At 35.1% G+C, this 19,015-nt stretch overlaps 2 protein-coding genes across 2 annotated transcripts; both read right to left on the bottom strand.

Moving 5' to 3' along the window:
- Nucleotides 1–1,426: 1,426 nt before the first annotated feature.
- LOC109084016 lies at nt 1,427–6,248 on the bottom strand. The gene is made up of 4 exons (XM_042756075.1): nt 6,156–6,248; nt 3,973–4,290; nt 3,367–3,645; nt 1,427–3,244 (listed from the first exon to the last, which is right to left on the bottom strand). Exons 1-4 carry the CDS (start codon nt 6,202–6,204, stop codon nt 3,090–3,092), a joined length of 801 nt encoding a protein of 266 aa, XP_042612009.1. The 5' UTR covers nt 6,205–6,248; the 3' UTR covers nt 1,427–3,089.
- A 3,860-nt stretch (nt 6,249–10,108) lies between these two features.
- LOC122144854 (SLAM family member 5-like) lies at nt 10,109–18,446 on the bottom strand. Its single transcript, XM_042756073.1, has 4 exons — nt 18,144–18,446; nt 17,560–17,865; nt 11,038–11,325; nt 10,109–10,799 (listed from the first exon to the last, which is right to left on the bottom strand). Exons 1-4 carry the CDS (start codon nt 18,208–18,210, stop codon nt 10,612–10,614), a joined length of 849 nt encoding a protein of 282 aa, XP_042612007.1. The 5' UTR covers nt 18,211–18,446; the 3' UTR covers nt 10,109–10,611.
- Between the last annotated feature and the right edge of the window lie 569 nt (nt 18,447–19,015).

Here is a 19,015-nt window from a genome sequence, read left to right as displayed (position 1 = left end):
CTTTTTAAGAACAAAACGCTCACCGCGGTACAGCTCTGCACAGCGCGTCCACGTGGCAGATGAGCATTGAGCAAACGCTCTTATAATGTCTGTTTCATTCATACTGGACACTAGAGGGCGCGCTCTCCCCTGACGCATAGAAGTAAAAATGTATGACTTGCAGGAAACCCCTTATATGGGCAAAGGCATCCTGCGATCTCGTCAACTCTGGATCCTCGAGATCTAGAGAGAGAGATCTCTCTCTATGGCTCTGTCTTGAACGAGCCGTTCATTTGAGCAGCGGTTCACTCTTTTTTTTTTTGTTTTTTTTGGGGTTCTTTAACATTTTAAAGACTTTTACACCAGGTGTAAGGTCTGCGCTTTTTTAATTTACACAGGTGTAAGGTCTGCGCAATTGGCTCAGCGAAGACATCCGATGGTGGATCCGAAGGTTTCCTGCATGTTTAATCTTTTTCTCTGCACAAGTTATTTAATTTAAATTAAATTTTAATCTGACTCCATTATAACCTCAAATTTATATTGAAATACAAATTGGTTGTTTGTCCATTTCTAATTATTATTAATCTGACATTTGATTATTCTAGTTAACACTTTAATGAAGTGTCTCCAATCGAAGTCGTGGCCTAATAGTTTTTAGAGAATTTGACTCCTAACTCTAAGGTTGTGGGTTCAAGTCTCGGGCCGGCAATACCACGACTTGAGCAAGGCACCGAACCCCCAACTGCTCCCCGGGCGCCGCAGCATAAATGGCTGCCCACTGCTCCGGGTGTGTGTTCACAGTGTGTGTGTGTGTTGTCACTGTTGTGTGTGTGCGCTCTGGATGGGTTAAATGCAGAGCACGAATTCTGAGTATGGGTCACCATACTTGGCTGTATGTCACGTCACTTTCAATTGGCCATTTTATGCAGACCTCACGATCAGGAACTCACCAATCTGATCATTAGCCAGAGGTTATGACTAATATTATTTAATATGTCGCCAATGCTTACCATTCTGTAAATACAGTAGTAAGCTAGTTCTGTTTAGCCCCCTACAGTCACCTATGTACAATTTAGTTAAAGCTCAAACAATAATCAGCGGTTATGCTAGTATTATTTATCTAGCCCCAGATACTTATATAACTGTACAATTTAAGATTAGACAATAATCAGAGATTATACCAGTACTATGGAAAATAAAACACACAATAAGCCACTGAAATACTGTGAAATTTGAAAAGTAAATTGGTTGTGCAAAATCATGAATAGATCTTCAGAAACAAAAATGATTTCAGTCATCATCACTATGATAGACATTAAAGTCAGAGTTCAGTGAGGAACCTGAGCTGCTACATAAAATCAGTTGATGATTCATGATCAGACTCACTACAGATCACTGAATAATATACTTTCAGAGGGTTTCAAAGGAACTTCTAGTGACGCAGTTAGCAGGGAATGTTCTCAGAATGAGCGAATGTTAATAGAATGTCCATTCAAAATATTCTGGTCTTGAACAATGTTCCTAAAATATTTGAACAAAATTTTCTTCATACATTTGTGATCATTTTTCTAATGTTTCCACTTGTTTCGGGATGTTCAGGGAACAAAATAACACTCCAAAACAATGTTTGCAAAAGTATAAAAGTAAAATTATAAAAAGTTTTTAAAACATTTGCAAAACTGGCCATTCAGAAAACATTTATTTGATAATTAGCAAACTGTTAGCAAAATGTTCTTAGAATATATTTTGTTAACTGGGGATGATCAGATATAAAACAGATGTAAATGTCATTTTTCAGTATTAAAAACAACCTTTTCCAATGCAGTGGTCGGTATCTGCTCTGGTTGTCATACTTCATCTCTCTCACACACTTCTACATACAAAAAGCAGAAAAAATGTGTCATAATTGTCGCCTTTGGCTGATGAGATCTTCAGCTTCCTGCAGAATTGCTTACAAGCACTTATTTTATCAGCAGCACATTAAACGCAGCGTGTTTATGTTAAAGTTCACTTGCAGGTCTTCTCTCTCATCCGCTCTCAACTGATTAGTTTTGTGTAAGAACACATCTTACATTGATTTATTGATACAGCTGACGTTGGCAGTTTAGTTGGTCTATGGGGTTTTAATTTAGTGTGAAGTGTGAAACGGGGTTAAAATCAGGGTAAACAACACTCTTAAAAGTAAAGGTGCTTCACGATGCCATAAAGAACCTTTTTTTGTCTAAATGGTTCCATAAAGAATCTGTAATATCTGAAGAGCCTTTCTGTTTCACAAAAGGTTATTCATGGCGAAGGTTCTTCCGATTATAAAAAGGTAAGAGGTTCTTTATGGAACCAAAACTTGTATGCAATTGATATGGAGCAGCAATTTGACGATTTCATGTTAAATAAGTAAATGAAAGATATTTTCTGCTCTGATCTGTCACATATTAGGGGTTAAACGGATCGCAGTTGAACCATGATACGTACAGACGAGACCCTATACAAGGGATCCTCAAATCTGGACCTCGAGATCCACTTTCCTGCAGAGTTTAGCTCTGATCAAACACGCCTGAGCATGCTGATCAATGCTAATCAATGTCTTTGGGATCATTCTAAAATCACAGGCAGGTGACTTTGATCAGGGTTGGAGCTAAACTCTGCAGCGCATTAGACTTCCAGGGCAAAATTTGAGGAAGGGGGCCCTATACTGTTCAGCACGCATGTGATTCGTAGATTAATTTGCCAATCTACATGTTCAAACTATTTTAAATCATAAGAATAAGAACGAGAGAGAGAGCTCAATTCGATACTCACACGCTGTTCTCGCACACAATCAAAGCACGCACAAGCATATAGAGACGTGTTTCAGACAGCGTGGATACAGAGTTGCATGTATCTAGCAACAGATTAAATTAGCTTATGTCAAAAACACTTCACAGCATTGTCATTGTGCTTTAAATATTTTTTTCTTGCTTATCCGAAATAATGATCAGATCTATGACTTAAAAAACAACAACAACAACAAAAAACAATATAATGCGTTGAACCACTATAATACTATATACTATACTAATACTATACTATATAATACTATACTAATACTATATACCACCTTCCTGACTATCTGATTAATCAGAGTTTGATACCAATGTCTGCTGTTTTCTCTTTTGTTGAAGACTGGATCTGAATTCATAAACCAGCACACCAACAGTAGCCACGCCCACCAGAGCAGAGAGAGCCAATCGAATCACAGCTTCAGTTGAACCGCAACAGTCGATGCAGTCTTTTGAGAGAATAAATGAACAACGTTAGAAAACAGAAATATGATTTGTGGGGGTAGGGATATATATATATATATATATATATATATATATATATATATATATATATATATATATATTATACCTGGACATGTGTAACAGAGTTGAGTGATGTCCAGATGTGTGGTCTGGTTGTTGATGGCATTGTTAATCACACAGCTGTATGTGTTTTTATCCTGATATTCCACCTCCAGAGGTACAGAGAGACTTTTTCTGAGTTCAGACACACTGATGCTGGACAATAAACGGTTTCCTTTGTACCAGGAGAGAGTGGAATGAGCCACATTCACCACTGAACACACCAGCACACATGATGAAGAGTTTTGTGGACAGTAAATGGTGATGACAGGGATCGGCAGATAAGCTGAGGAAAAAAAATGCAATTAACAGATGGTTATTTTATCTGGGCAACAGTTGCTGGTATATAGCCATTGACTGCGGAGGAGCAGCAGCAGCCGTTTGGTTACCAACATACTTTAAAATATCTTCAAATATGTTCAGCAGAAGAAAGAAAATCATAAAGAGTGAGTAAATGCTGACAGAATTTTCAGTTTTGGGAGAAATATCCCTTTAAGACTTGGCGGTGGTTTCAGAGAAATGACAGAATTCTTCTGTGATGATGTACATACAATGTTGGATATATAGAGAAATTAAATGAATTAGTGAGAGTGTGAAAAGTGTTTTAACTCACCATGGACAGTAAGATTGAATATTTTTAGCCGTGTCCCTGGGCTGTTGCTGGTTACTTTATAAACTCCAGAGTCTGTGGTTCTGGTGTTTGTGATTATCAAAGATCCATTCTGATCCAGTTTCAGTCTGCCTCTAGATCTATCATCATTATGAATCTTGCTCATATTGTTCTGTATGGTGATTTTAACTATGAGACTGTCTTCTGGTCCAAACCACTCAGTCACATTGTTTATCTGTATATCAGTACCACCAATGTTCAGAGTGACAGAATCTCCCTCCATCACTGACACTGACTTCACTTCATCAACACCAAACACACCTGATGAGCACAGAAGCATTTAGTCTTAAACAGGGTTTTAGTGATTTTGAAATTAATTATACTAAGCTGCGCGAAGAAATAATGTGCCACGCACACGCATAAATGAGTTGGGAAAGCCATTTGCGAAAGCGAATGAATTGCAATGCTCGGGTCATATACAAATAAAAAACTTCAACAAATTAGTACAAAAATCAACAAAACAATATAAAATCCAAATACAATCAATTGAAAAAAAAAATAACCAAGCAAAAACTCGGACGAAATCGCTCAAATCCAGAGCCAGCGCAAACGCAATGACGTGAAATAAAACGTCATCATGTAGAAGAGTGGACTGATTAAGTGCTGGAAATAGCGATGATGCATGGGCACAGAGCGGTTACAAAACTCAGAGACATTTACAGTCACACACCGGTGTAATGTGCAAACTGTACTTCATACTCTCAGGGATGTTTAGATAGCTATAGAAGAACTGACGTTCACGTTTATATATATATATATATATATATATATATATATATATATATATATATATATATATATATATATATATATATATAAACGTGAACGTCAGTTCTTTAATAGCTATGTATATATATATATATATATATATATATATATATATGTGTGTGTGTGTGTGTGTGTGTGTGTGTGTGTTTTTGTATGTATATTTAACTTACAGATCTCAGTTTAAATGCTTTAGTTTGTTTTCTATTCTATTCTATTCTATTCTATTCTATTCTATTCTATCAGTTTAAATGCTTCAGTTTGTTTTGATATTATATTATGTTAGGCCTATATTATAAACCTTATAAATAATTGACCTTGTTTCTTTAATGGCGTCTCTTATGCTCATCAACGAATTATTTATTTGATCGAAAATACAGAAGAAGGAGAAACAGTAATATTATGAAACTTTTTTGCAATTTCTAATATTAGTTTCCTATTTTAATATACTTTAAAATATAATTTATTCCCGTGGAGCAAAGATGAATTTTCAGCATTATTACTGCAGTCTTCAGTGTCACGTGATCCTTCAGAAATCATACTAATATGCTGATTTATTATCAGTGTTGAATCTGTTGTGCTGCTTAATTTTTCTTCTTCTTCTTCTTCTTCTTTTTTTTTTGAACCTGTGATACTTTTTTCTTTGATTCTTAGATTAATAAAATGTTAAAAAGAACAGCATTTATTTAAAATATAAACCTTTTCTAAAAAATATATGTATTTACTATCACTTTTTATCCATTTAACACATTATTTTATCCATTTAACACAAAATTTATATTTCGGATTAACACTGTTCTTTTTTACTTTTTATTTATCAAAGAATCCTGAAAAAATATCACAGGTCCCAAAAAAATATTAAGCAGCACAACTGTTTCAAACATTGATTATACATTTGTGAAGGAACACGTGACACTGAAGACTGGAGTAATGATGCAGAAAAATACTTTGCTTCATAGGAATAAATGATATTTTAAAGAAAACTTTTATTTTAAATTGCAAAAATATTTCACAATATTATTTTGTGAAATAATATTCAGTATTTTTATCAAATAGATACAGCCTTAATGAGCTTGAGAAACTTCCTTAAGGGAAAACACAGAAGTACTTGAGTATTTTAGTCTGACCAAAATATTAAATAAATATTAGATGCAAAATGAATGATGGAAATAATGAATATCAGAACATTGCGTACATGTATAATTGATCAAATAAACACAAATGTTGATTTTGAAATGTTGAAATTAACACACATGCTCTTTTGTTGATTTTGATTGCTTCTATTGTCTCATTTGTAAGTCGCTTTGGCTAAAACCATCTGCTAAATGACTAAATGTAAATGAAGCAATGAAAATACTTACCAGTCAGACTCCACAAGCACAAACAGAAGAAAATAAACGGCTCAAACATTTTCCAGCAGTTTTCTAAAGTTTCACAAGATATAGAATGCTGCTGACACTTTTGAGTTTTAATGTTTCATAAAGCTGACGGTTTGTAGTGAAGTGGTTTAGTGAAGCTCTGCACTGAGAGTGAATAAACTCCTCCAGTAGCTCCTCCCTTCAAAATGATACTGATCTACAGAAAGAAGAACAGAGAATGTAAACCCTTTCTTAACACTCTATGGCATGGCGTTGCTCTCTGGCAACAAACTACTTTTTTGGACCTCTCTACGCCCCTTTAAATTTTTAAATAGAAAAAAAAAATAATAATAATTGTATATATATATATATATATATATATATATATATATATATATATATATATATGTATATATATATATATATATATATATATATATATATATATATTATATATATATATATATATATATATGTTTATTTTTTGATGTTTGTGATTAGTTGGAGCCAAATGTGTTTGATACTTGTCGAAATAAAACTTTTTTAACCCTTTGATGCACAACATGGGTCTAAAGTGACCCGCCTGAGTTTCTTTTTTCTATATCTTTGCAAGAAATTAATCTCATCATTCAGCTATTCCAGGAATTTATCAGTTAACTTGTTTTTGATCATCACAAATCCATATTTTCATTTTTATATTGATCTATATTGTTAAAGGTGGGGTAAGCAATTTCTGGTAGCCAATGTTGATATTTGAAATCACCAAAACAAACACTCCCCTACCCCAAAAGTGTCTCGCCCCTAATTTTGATAGCTCCACCCCAGACATGGTGCTACTCCCCTAATGAGAAGAAACAAAGCAACCTCTGCGTCCAATCACGGGCCTTCCGCTCTTTGAGTTCTCTCCAGCGCTGGAAAGCTGATCTGATATTTACATAGGTCCTACCTCTTGCCTTAAGCCTTCTTTTGTTCCACAGACATTTTACTCTTTTGTTTTTTTATCTATTTTCTGTCACTCGGTCTGTGCACTGAATACTCTCTCCTCCGGATCATGATTAGACACACCCCTTACTGCTGATTGGCTACGAGTTTGTTTTGCTAGTCAGCCTGAATCAGTTTTCTAAAGCGTTTTTGAAAAATCCCTTACCCCACCTTTAAATTTGTTGTTTGGTTAAGTCTTAGTTTCTATGCTCCCTACAAACCACAATCAAACACCAAAAACCAACTAAACGAGCTACATCAGCTGCATCACTGAATCAACACATGAAAAGCTTTTTAGAAAGAAACGAGTTCAATACAACAATCTGAATGATTCACATTAAAAAAACATCATTCTGTGCAAATATCATAGTGAAGATCAAATGATAGCAGATGAGAGAGCAGAACTGAAATATACTTTAACCTTTAACACACTGTGGTTTAATGTGCTTCTGCTCAAACTAACAGATAAACATGTCAGTCTCGTGGGAATGGAAGCACTCAGGAGCCAAAATATAAAAAGGCACAGATATTTCTACTTATTTACATGTGAACGTGTGAGAAAGATATGGCATAAAAGACTAGAAATTGACAAGTGTATGTTTTTTTCAGTACTGAACAATGACATGCAGACCAAATTTATATCAAAATCATATTGTGTTGCTATATAGAATTTTAATGACTATTGAACACAGTTGTGTTTGTGACCCTTAACGTCACTGTGTAAATGATTTAGATTAAAGGTAAAAAGGTCAAACAAGCATATTAAAAAAAGCAAATAAAAAAAACTAAACTAAACTAAACAAGTTCAGTGCTTCCCAACCACGTTCCTGGATCTTCAGATATTCAGAGGAGACTGAATCTTAGCAGATACAACTGATATGTGGAGAATTATGCACATGAATAATCCTAATACTTATGAAAAACGGATTAAGCTCCATCTAGTGGTTGTAAGAAGAATCTCATTATAAGCACAAAAGTCACTGAACTCTGATCTGGTGGCGTCGAATCTGAGACAGGAAGTTGGGCGAAACGAGGTCGCACTTATATCACACATATTAATTCGATGATGACATTGATAAAATGATAATGTTCCACTTCAGGCAAGTTGAACAACATGATTTCGAATCGAATCCAGCCTGATGTGACCTCGGTTTAAGTAAAACTGACAAAGAAATAAACAGGATTAGAATCACGAGGTCCCACAGTACTGCGTCTCACTCTCAGAAATAGGCTACATTCATTGCATTGGTTGAACAGAATGAAAAAAGTTGATTATTTTAGTTACAAATACTCAAAGAAGCAAAGAGATTATTAATAAACCCTATTTTAGCCTTTGAGACTGCGGTTAAAAAATAGGTGTGGCATATTCGGTCACAACGGGTAGTAAAAATGTCATCTGCATTAGCAGAAATAAACACGCTGTAGCAGATCATACTAACCAGAAAAGAAGACATAAACAATACACATGAACCATGAAAATACACATCTATTGTTAAAAAAAACAATTACATTAAATGCATTTAATCTAAGTTCTGTGAGGAAATTAAACTGCTCGGACAGATCTATAAAGTCTGCTAATATTGCAGACTATACAGAGGTTTTTCACAGAGGTTTCTATAGTGATGCATCAGATCAAATCAGAATCTAAATCAAAACAGGATCAGGCTGTGAGTATATAGGCTAATTTATTTACGATAATATATATATATATATATATATATATATATATATATATATATATATATATATATATTAATGATCAAGTGAATTGTTTATATACCGATTTATACAGTTTTAAGGCCTTTGACACTGTTGTTTTTCCGTGTTCGGTCACTAGTTGGCGCTTCAGCAGGGTCTTTATGAGAACTGCAGTTCAGAAAAGATTAAGACATGCAGCCTAGACTGAAAGGTGAGATGTAGATGGGTCATAAACCCCTGATAGGCAACTTTTTACCTTTAGTCTAAATACATCTTAACATTCACAGTAAACATCCATTCTAAAAAGTACAAATCATAGTCATATTTATAACAGTAACACTGCAGAAGAGAATCATATTCATTCAATCAGAATTCATTTGTGTGTTCTCATATGTTTGCTCTACATTGATCACTTGCTTGTTGTTTTAAAGTTGATTGTGATTTGTGGAAAGCAGAGAAACACTGACTGAACCAAACAAGGATTTTATCAGCTGAACACAATGGAGATACTTGATCAGACCAGACATCTGTAGATCAGTAGAAGTCAGGAAAACATGGGGTTCAACATGAGAGTCAAATATAAACTAAAAAGAAGGAACTAAAGGTCATGCATAAACACATGCATTTTTGTGACTGCGCTACTCAGTTCTTTTTTCGTCTTCTCATTTCACACTTAGCGTTTCATTCTGAAACTTCTCTGAGGGGTGTCTTTTTAATGGAAAACCTACATCTATGATACATTTAATTTGTGCTACTTTTTTTTAAAAAAGATATATATATTTCATCTATAGTTTTTCTTTTAAATGACCTGGTGGCGTCTGTAGTATTTTCTGTATAAAAAGTGATTTAGTTGTAAAATAATAATGTTATTCATGTTAATAAGTAAGCCAGTTGGATATTGTGTAATAGATTCTCATTGGTTGTATTCTCAGTTCTTGTTTGGTGCTCATGTGGATGCTACATAAAGACACCATGCTGAAATAATTTTTAACACATTTTATATTAAATTTCATTAGTCATGCAACAAACTGAAAATGCAGAACTGTTCATGGATTGATTTTAACTCTGAATTATTGTGACTAACAGACTCAGATTTTACAATCAACAGTGAGAGCAGATGAATGATGGTGTTTGCAAACATGGTACATTTTTCCAGTGATCAGAAATGAGGCCTAAGAAGTGATTATATGAAAGCATGTTTAATATTGTAAAAATAAATAAATAAAAAAATAAAAAAGTAATAAGAAACAATATAAAAATATACTTCATATACATTTTTTTTCATATCAGATATAGCATAGCAACTCTTGAGAATTTTTACCCTAGGTTATCACATTGAGAGATTAGATGTTAGTAAAAAGAGACATACAGAGTCATATATTAATTTAGCATTTTAATAATAGTGATCGCAGTGGGTTAGCAAGGCACTATTCTTTGCAAAGGGAAAAAAGTAACATAAGAGCAGATGCTTTGTATAAATGTGAATGTGCAAAGTGCGAGGCTGCAAGTGTAATTCACTTAGCCTGCTTATTTTAGCTGTACAAAAACACTCTGTTATGCTGCTTGCTATTACAAACTTGTATTTTTCTAACCTTTTTTTTTTTAAAAAAATGTATTCATAAACAGACTGGTTTGTTTATTGCATCTTGATAATCTATGATAGGGAAATGAATCTGAAGTCTCGCACAGAAAACAGCTTTTTTTCCTTCCAAACTTATATTTTTCCAGCAGATTGACATTATATTTTCTTAAAGGATTTCTTGTCAGATAATGGCTCCAGTCATTCAAGGACATCTGCATATGTTAGATCCCTGTCCATTGCTCTTTTCCGCACATTCTTCTTCCGTTGAAGATTTCTGGTTCTGCATCCATAAACCAGAAAGGCCAGAATGACACCCACGAGCATGCCCAGCAGAACAGCGAGGACCAATCGGATCACAGCCTCAGGAGAACCACAACAGCGACAGTCTTATGAGAGAAGAATTAGAAGAATGTTAGAAAACTAAAAAATAGTATTCATGTAGTTTGGGGGAAATACAGCAAGGGACATTAGTGTCTGAGCTCAGTTTTTTTACAATCAATCACAGCACCAGCAGCATTGTTTCATTGTGGAAACACTTACAATCAATCACAGCACCAGCACAGCAGATTATGATTAATGGACCATAGATTTGCTAAATCATAACTAATATCACAGCTACAGTACCTGAACAGATTTGACTGATGTCCAGATGTTGAGTCTGGTTGCTGATAGGATTGTTCACTAAACAGCTGTAGGTATTATTATCCTGATATTCCACCTCCAGAGGTAGAGAGAGACTGATGCTGAGATCAGACTCACTGATGCTGGACAATAAACTGTTTCCTTTGTACCAGGAGAGAGTCACAGCACTCACATTGAACACTGAACACAGCAACAGACATTTTGATGACCTTTCTGATGATGATGAATACTGTAGAGAGTCTCTCATAAAGACAGGAACAGGAACAGGAGCTGGAAAACATAAAAGAGAAAGTAAAGTTATTACATGTGTGCAGTGACTTCCATTGGCACGAGCTACTGCTAGAGATAGGATAAAGCTGTACAGCAATGTTTTTTTCTGCTTAAAAGTGTTTTATTCACAAAATGAGTATATACATTTAGGGCATAGTATAAGGGCCATATTATATGTTATTTTTAGAACCACAACTTTTTCTACGCAGTTTGGCCGTTTGTCCACACGTGAAGACAGCGCCAGGTTACTGAAACTGAACATTTTTGGAAACTCCTGCCAGGGTAAATTTTTGGCTTTTAACATCAGAGCCTGCACTGTTATCTCTGCCTACTTGAAACTTTTTCAGGATTCTGATTGGCCAACATGGCTTTCCGGTAGAGATTATATCGCCACCTGTTGGTCTGGCATGCTCTTGACAGTGCATCATAGCATGCGTTTGCGTTTTCATGTGGACGGAGAGAAGGAAAAAACATGGCCTAAGTAGGCGAATTGGGACAATGTGAAGGTTGAGAAATCTTAGAAATGAAGTAAGTTGTGAAGGGTGTGCAGCTCGAGTGCAGTCAATGAAAGGCACAATATGTATGTTTTTGCAGCTAGAAGGCACGTATTCAAAACAAACAAAGAAGCAACGGAGTAGTGTGATGATGCCTTGACTTCAAGAATCATGGGAGTTGTCGTCTTCATCCCCACAGCCGATGCAATCCAACTGGAAATCATGTTTTGGATGAGCTAATGATTTATTAACGTAGTAAAATGAAGCAGAATGAACGAGCACGGAAACACACGGCTTGAAAGCATCGGAGCTTTTATTATGTCACAGTTGACCGTTTCTGCTCCTTCCGGTCGTGCATATGTGAAAAAAAAAAATAAATTGTGTAAATTAATAAAAACATGTTTTATCATACTAGATACATTTGAAAGTTCTGTTATAATGCTACTCTGTGCGGTCGTCATCAATCTGTTAAAACGCATAACATATTGAAGCGTCTTTGGTGTTTCCTAGAGATGCACCAATTGCAATTTTCTTGACCGATTCCGATTTCCGATTTTTGGTTAGTGTGATCTGCCGATACCGATTTCTGCCCATTCCAATTTTCTTTTTCTAATTGACAGCATATACAAATAAAAATCTACTTTTCTTCAACGGAAAGTTTTATTTTCATAAAAAACACAAGTAAAAAGACAGCAATAAAATAGGAAAAAAAAAAATTTCCTAACAAAAGCACAAATAAATGCAATAGAAACAAAGACCTGTTGGTTACCGCTGATAAAGCGCTAATTTTCAGAGATTTTAACATTCACGTTGATAATACAAATGATGCATTAGGACTTGCGTTTACTGACTTATTAAACTGTTTTGGAGTAAAGCAAAATATCATCGGGCCCACTCATCGTTTTTAATCATACGCTAGATTTAATTATATCGAATGGAATCGATATTACTGACATAGATATCGTACCTCAAAGTGATGATGTTACTGACCATTTCCTTGTACTGGCATTCCTCATATTGATGATAATAACTATATGGCTTCGCGTTATTGTCCGGGCAGAACTATTGTTCCAGCCACCAAAGACAGATTCGCAAATAACCTGCCTGATTTATCTCAACTGCTCTGCGTACCCATAAATACACATGAACTAGACAAAATGATCCTAGTGAACAGACCCATTTCAAATCTTCCATTTATGTCAAAAATTTTAGAAAAAGTTATGTCTGCTCAATTGTGCTCCTTCCTGCAAAAAAATGATCTGTATGAAGAATTTCAGTCGGGTTTCAGGCCCCATCATAGCATAGAAACTGCACTTGTTAAAATTACAAATGCCTTGCTTCTTGCGTCAGACCAAGGCTGCATCTCATTGCTAGTTTTACTTGAACTTAGTGCTGCGCACAACAACATAGATCACGACACACTCATAGATAGATTACAAAACTATACAGGTATCCAAGGGCAGGCTTTAAGATGGTTTAGATCCTACCTGTCCGATCGCTACCACTTTGTTTATTTAAATGGGGAGTCATCTCATTTATCACCAGTAAAATATGGAGTGCCACAAGGATCTGTCCTAGGTCCTCTGCTATTTCGATATACATGTTGCCCCTGGTAATATCATTAGAAAATACGGGCTTAGTTTCCACTGTTATTACTAATATAACCAAAAAAAAATACAAACAAGACCAGGTGAAACTTCTAAATTATCTAAGCTAACAAAGTGTGTTAAAAATGTTAAAAGATTGGATGACCAATAATTTTCTCCTATTAAATTCAGATAAGACAGAGATATTACTTATTGGACCAAAATACATTACACAGAATCTCGTAGATTACAATTTGCAATTAGACGGATGTACTGTTACTTCCTCTACTGTCAAAAATCTGGGTGTTATATTAGACAGCCACTTGACCTCAGATGATGCTAACCCAGAGACAACATACAGAACTACCACATTTTGCTACAAGGTTGATTGCATAATTAATATCGTCTGTTTGTTTACGTCTTTTATTGATTTTTCCAAACATTTCTGCCGTATGCACATGACTGACAGTCAGCACTGATAAGCTAATACTAAATATTGTAGAAACTTAATTTTCTGTAAAGTTGCTTTTGCAATGATTTGTATCGTAAGAAGCGCTATACAAATAAACTTGAATTGAATTGAAAGAGAGCTATTAAACTAAGTTTTCAGGATAAGTAAGTTTTTATTCAGGTAAGAAATACTACAGAAATTAATCAAATGTAAAAAAAAAATATATATATACACAATTCAAATTTAATTTCTGTAGTCTTCATTGTAAAAATTAAATATGAAGTAATGCTTACCATTAAAGTTTTAAAACGTATTCAGTCAAGAGCAGAAAGTGGTTTTCTTTTTTTTTCTTTAATTAACATGACAGACAGTAGCAGGGATACTGGAATGCGGTCCCTTTGAGAGTTTATCCATGGACCCAATACAGTAGTCAACATTTGAAGTGGATCAAAAAAAATCAACAAAGTTGTCCTAAAACTTAAAACCAATGTGTTCTTGTGTTAGGACAACATTGATGATTTTTTTTTATCCACTTCAAATATTGACTACTGTATACTGTTACCGTAGACTGTATAAAAACATGGACGTAATGTCCGTGACGTCAACCATAGGTTTCCGAAGAGCATTTTTTAAGCCAAAAGCAGGTGGACCCGGCAGTCGCCAACCTGGCAGCATGTCACTGCACGCCACTCCCGGATAATTGGAAATGTGCAAAAAGTCGGGAGCTGGTTGCTGAAACCATGCACACCTAGCTCCACGGCAGTGTCATCAGCAGCAATCCACCTGTCACTCAAGTGGCCTCTACCTTAATTATGCAGAACTTTAAAGCTTAATATAATTTAAACGGATGAATTATATATATATTTTTAAATTGTCATGAAGGGCAAAATTAGCTATATAGACCAAAGTAATTTTTTTAACCAGGCTGTAAACATGTTTTTTTTTTTTTTTTTTCCTGCTGTTATGTTGGGCGTTTTAACATGGGGAGTCTATGGGATTGATTCCCTTTTGCAGCCAGCCTCTAGCGGCCAGTTGACGAATTACAATTTAAGTCACTTCCGTAGGGCTTCACGAGAGAGAGCGGGATGGTTGCCGCTTGACTGTTACACAACATGCATTCTCTTTCTCAATATTTAACGTTCCAAACCTGACTGTGTTTAATTGAATACTCACCAAGACTGGCATTTTGACATAATTTTGTATGTATTTGAATGTTTTTAGCGCAGTTAGCCACTCATTTTTGGTATTTGTGGCTCACAAGCTTTAGACTGAGCGTGAGCCGGCTTGTGCACTCCACTAAAACACAGTAATCAACATTTGAAGTGGATCAAAAAACTTTATCAAAGTTGTCCTGAGACAAGAATACATTTTGCTTTTAGGACAACTTTGATGAAAGGTTTTGATCCACTTCAAAAGTTGATTTGTAGATCAGCGGTGGTGTGCACACCCAGGGCCGTGGCAAGCTCAAATGCTGCTCTAGGCAGAGCACGATCGTGCCGCCCCCACCTCACACTCACACACTTGCATGTAAACAATATTTTCTTTATCTATAATATAACACTAAAATAAAAACGTGCAAGCATGTTTTCAGATTTTTTTTTCATTCTGCAACGTGAAAAAGTACATAATGCAACAGCTGCATATCATTTCTGTTTTATAATAGTGTACAGAATAAAACTAAACATATGCACACAACTTTTTAGCTACTGGAGGTTTCAATTTTTTCTTGACTGATACACACAAACACAAATTCACACAACAAATAGCCTACATTTCAGAAGCGTGCGCATCGGGCTTTCGAGGCGGCAAATGCTTTGATTGCGTCCTCTAACTTTTTCAGCAAGTTCGTGCTCAATTGCAATTGTTGCTAGTCCATTAAGTCTGTCTTGTATCATTGTACTTCGGAGATAAGCAGCGCGTATTTTTTTCGGTGCCTATGTTAACAGATGAGAGCGTTCACACCGCACGCAGAGGCTGCACGGCAGAGCGTTTCAGAAGCAGCAGTGCCGCGATCGTTTCGGCGCTGGGTCTATTTTTGCTGCGCTGCTGACGCTCAGTTAAAGTGAAAGTACACCTTTGATGGACAAAATAAATATGATTTCACACAAAAAGTGATCTAAATGCACAAAATAAGCACATATAGGGTGTTTTAACAAGAACTGGAGTATGTTAGGAAAGAAAATTAATATTAAAAATATGTATAGAAGATAAAGTGACAATGATCATGGGCAAAATACACATGTACTGACACGAAAAAGTAATTTTCCCCCAAAATTTGCATTAATGATATCTACTGTGTTTTTAGCAAAATGACATTAAAAATGTATGATATTTAAATTCACATATTTTTTTCTATTTTTATTAATAATATATATATATATATATATATATTATATATATATATATATATATATATATATATATACATTTACAAAATCTGTCAAAGTACTTACAGTTCTATCCAAAAATAAAACTTTTGGCCGAAATACAAAAACAACTTTAAATAATTTATACTGCTAGTTTAGCCTTAGAGATTTATTTATTATTAGTAGTAGTAGTCGTATTCTTATAACTAGGCCTATATATTGGCAGAAGAGCGGATGTCGTGCTGACAATCATAAACAACAGCACGTGGTGTCACAGGCGGTGGTCTTCAGGGTGCACCTGGAAAGACAATAATGGACGACACTCGTCTCATCGTGGAAGTTGAGAAACATCAAGTTCTTTATGATCCACACAATGTACTTTACAAAGACTTGCAGGCGAAGGAAAAAGCATGGGATGAAGTTGCAGCAGCTCTTAGTGCAGATGGTAAGTAATTTTACAGTATTTTTGACGCTTTCGCTGGCACACGAGCAAACAACTCAATATAGATAGGCAAATAGCATAGATTAATATAGGCCTAGCACACATAGCTACAGTATAGACATCTATGATCTGCGTCTTTTTTTCTATTTTTGAGAGTTTGCTCATTTACATTGTCTCTGTTAAGAAGTTTGCTGTATACATTTATGAATTATCAATAAGCTTTTTATGATGGGTAATGTATGTATTCGATGTGTCAGATATTCTGTGTATCAACATATAAAAGAGTTTTTTATGGAGGTAAGAGCTAATGTTAAAAATATCAAAAGGTAATAAATAATAAATATAATTCAGATAATATATATATATATATATATATATATATATATATATATATATATATATATATATATATATATATTTATGTTAAAATATGTCAAAGTACTTACAGTTCTAGGTTCACCGCAACCTCAAAAGCCTGCCACTTTCCTCTAATACATTGGAATGTTCAGCAGAAAACATGTGTTGGCTACATAAAACCAATGTGTGAAATTGTAGAATTATTGTTCTTTTCAAGAAAAAAGAAAATTGATTCAATTGGAACCAACTGACAGTACTCTGTCCAAAATCCGCTGTTCAGTTGCGCGCTGCCTCCGCTGCCGGTGTGAAAGCAAAATAGCCGCGCGCTGCTTCCGCTCTGCCTACCTGCTACGCGCTGCTTCCGCTCTGCTGCCGCTTGCGGTGTGAACCCGGCCTTAGAGAGTTTGATCATCTGGTAAATTAGCAATATGATACAAAGAGCAGCTGACACAAATTAATCTATATTATCAATATTAGACTAATTTCGACATTGATTGACAATGTTAAAGAGTGAATATATACCAAACAGCTTACTCACCATAGACACCAAGACTGAATGTGTATAGTAAAGTACTTGTTTTAGTGCTGTATACATGATAAAGTCCAGAGTCTGTGGTGCTGGTGTTTGTGATGTACAGAGATCCAGTCTGATCCAGATTCAGTCTGCCTTTGAACCTTCCACCAGCACTATCATCATAAAATTTCAAGATATTGTTCTGTTTGACTTCAGCTAAGAGAATTTTGTTTGGTCCAAACCGCCACTCGATCTCATCGTCTCTCTGTATGTGTAGAGTGACTGAATCTCCCTCCATCACTGACTTCACTTCATCAACACCAGACACGCCTGCAGCACAAACAGAAATAAATTGCTGTAAACATTTTTTTATTATTATTATTTGAAAAATAATAATTGCAACAACTCTTTGACATGAATTTCAATGCATAATCAAAATAAGTTAACATTTTTAGTAAGATAAGATAAGGGTAAACATTTGTTTTGCTTACTTGAGTTATTAATCACATCGATTGATTTACAGTCATCATTATATGACATTAACAGTGAATGCGAAATCTTCTCATTGATTCTGTACGTACTGACACCATAAAACATTTATAACTTACCAACTAGACACCACAAGCACAACTGAAAAAATATCAGGTGAAGCATTTTCTTCAGCAGTTTGAACATCAGAACAGTTTCAAATAATAAGTCCTCAGTACTGAAAATAAGATTTTTATATCAATAAGAAATGTACTAGCAAATGGGTCTCGGTATGACTGAAAATGTCACGCTGAAGATGAGAGTGTCCTGCCTGTCTGTGGTTTGGTGTGCACTTCCCTTCAGAGTGTGCATGGCTTCTCATATAGACTTATTTAGAGATGATGTCTAATAACAGTTTTGGCATTGTTCCTCCACTGTGATAATTTAAGACGGGTTTGCATTCCCCTTATGGTATAACGGCACATTATCAGATATTATTATTCAGATATTAGCAGTGGTCGAATTGTAAAATAAATAAATAAATAAATAAAAAATCAGGGAGGATGGGAGGTGTCAGGTATTTCTTTGGTGGGGTGGGGGTCCTGTATCTTACTTTACATAATAACAAAATTAGTCAAATTTTTAGACACATTTTTATTAAAGAAAATATTTAGCTTTATAAAATGAAATATGATTTATACACTGGTGTCCTTCTGGGGCCGGAAGCTTTTTTTGTTTTTTTTGCCGGTTTGTTTTTTTTGCCGGTAACATTGGGATCACTTTTGTCTATAATTAAATTATTATATGTGTTTTTGTGCTGGTATCTTGGGTGGTTTAGGCCTGTTATGGATAAATCGTAACGTGGGGTTTGGGTTTCATGTTCATTGCTCTCATGTCTTTTATTTTGGAGTTTAGTCATGGTCCCTGTCTAGTCATGTGATTCCCTTGCCCTCATGTTATCCTGCTGTTGGTTCTTTGGTTCATGTGTCCTGTCTCTCATTGGTTGTGTTAC

Source organism: Cyprinus carpio, unplaced genomic scaffold (assembly GCF_018340385.1).
Source record: "Cyprinus carpio isolate SPL01 unplaced genomic scaffold, ASM1834038v1 S000006786, whole genome shotgun sequence".
Classification (NCBI taxonomy): domain Eukaryota; kingdom Metazoa; phylum Chordata; class Actinopteri; order Cypriniformes; family Cyprinidae; genus Cyprinus; species Cyprinus carpio.
The sequence above is the reverse complement of the archived record's forward strand: the minus strand, read 5'-3'. Positions and strand labels throughout refer to the sequence as shown.

What these genes read in the sequence shown, in the direction of transcription:
- LOC122144854 (XM_042756073.1), bottom strand. Translation starts at nt 18,210, where the DNA reads ATGTTCAAACTGCTGAAGAAAATGCTTCACCTGATATTTTTTCAGTTG. An exon ending in ATTCAGTCTTGGTGTCTATG is followed by an intron (nt 11,326 to 17,559) that starts GTGAGTAAGCTG and finishes TATGTTTTCCAG; the next exon opens with CTCCTGTTCCTGTTCCTGTC. An exon ending in CATCAGTCAAATCTGTTCAG is followed by an intron (nt 10,800 to 11,037) that starts GTACTGTAGCTG and finishes TTCTCTCATAAG; the next exon opens with ACTGTCGCTGTTGTGGTTCT.
- LOC109084016 (XM_042756075.1), bottom strand. Translation starts at nt 6,204, where the DNA reads ATGTTTGAGCCGTTTATTTTCTTCTGTTTGTGCTTGTGGAGTCTGACT. An exon ending in GTGCTTGTGGAGTCTGACTG is followed by an intron (nt 4,291 to 6,155) that starts GTAAGTATTTTC and finishes TGTGCTCATCAG; the next exon opens with GTGTGTTTGGTGTTGATGAA. An exon ending in ATTCAATCTTACTGTCCATG is followed by an intron (nt 3,646 to 3,972) that starts GTGAGTTAAAAC and finishes TTTTTTCCTCAG; the next exon opens with CTTATCTGCCGATCCCTGTC.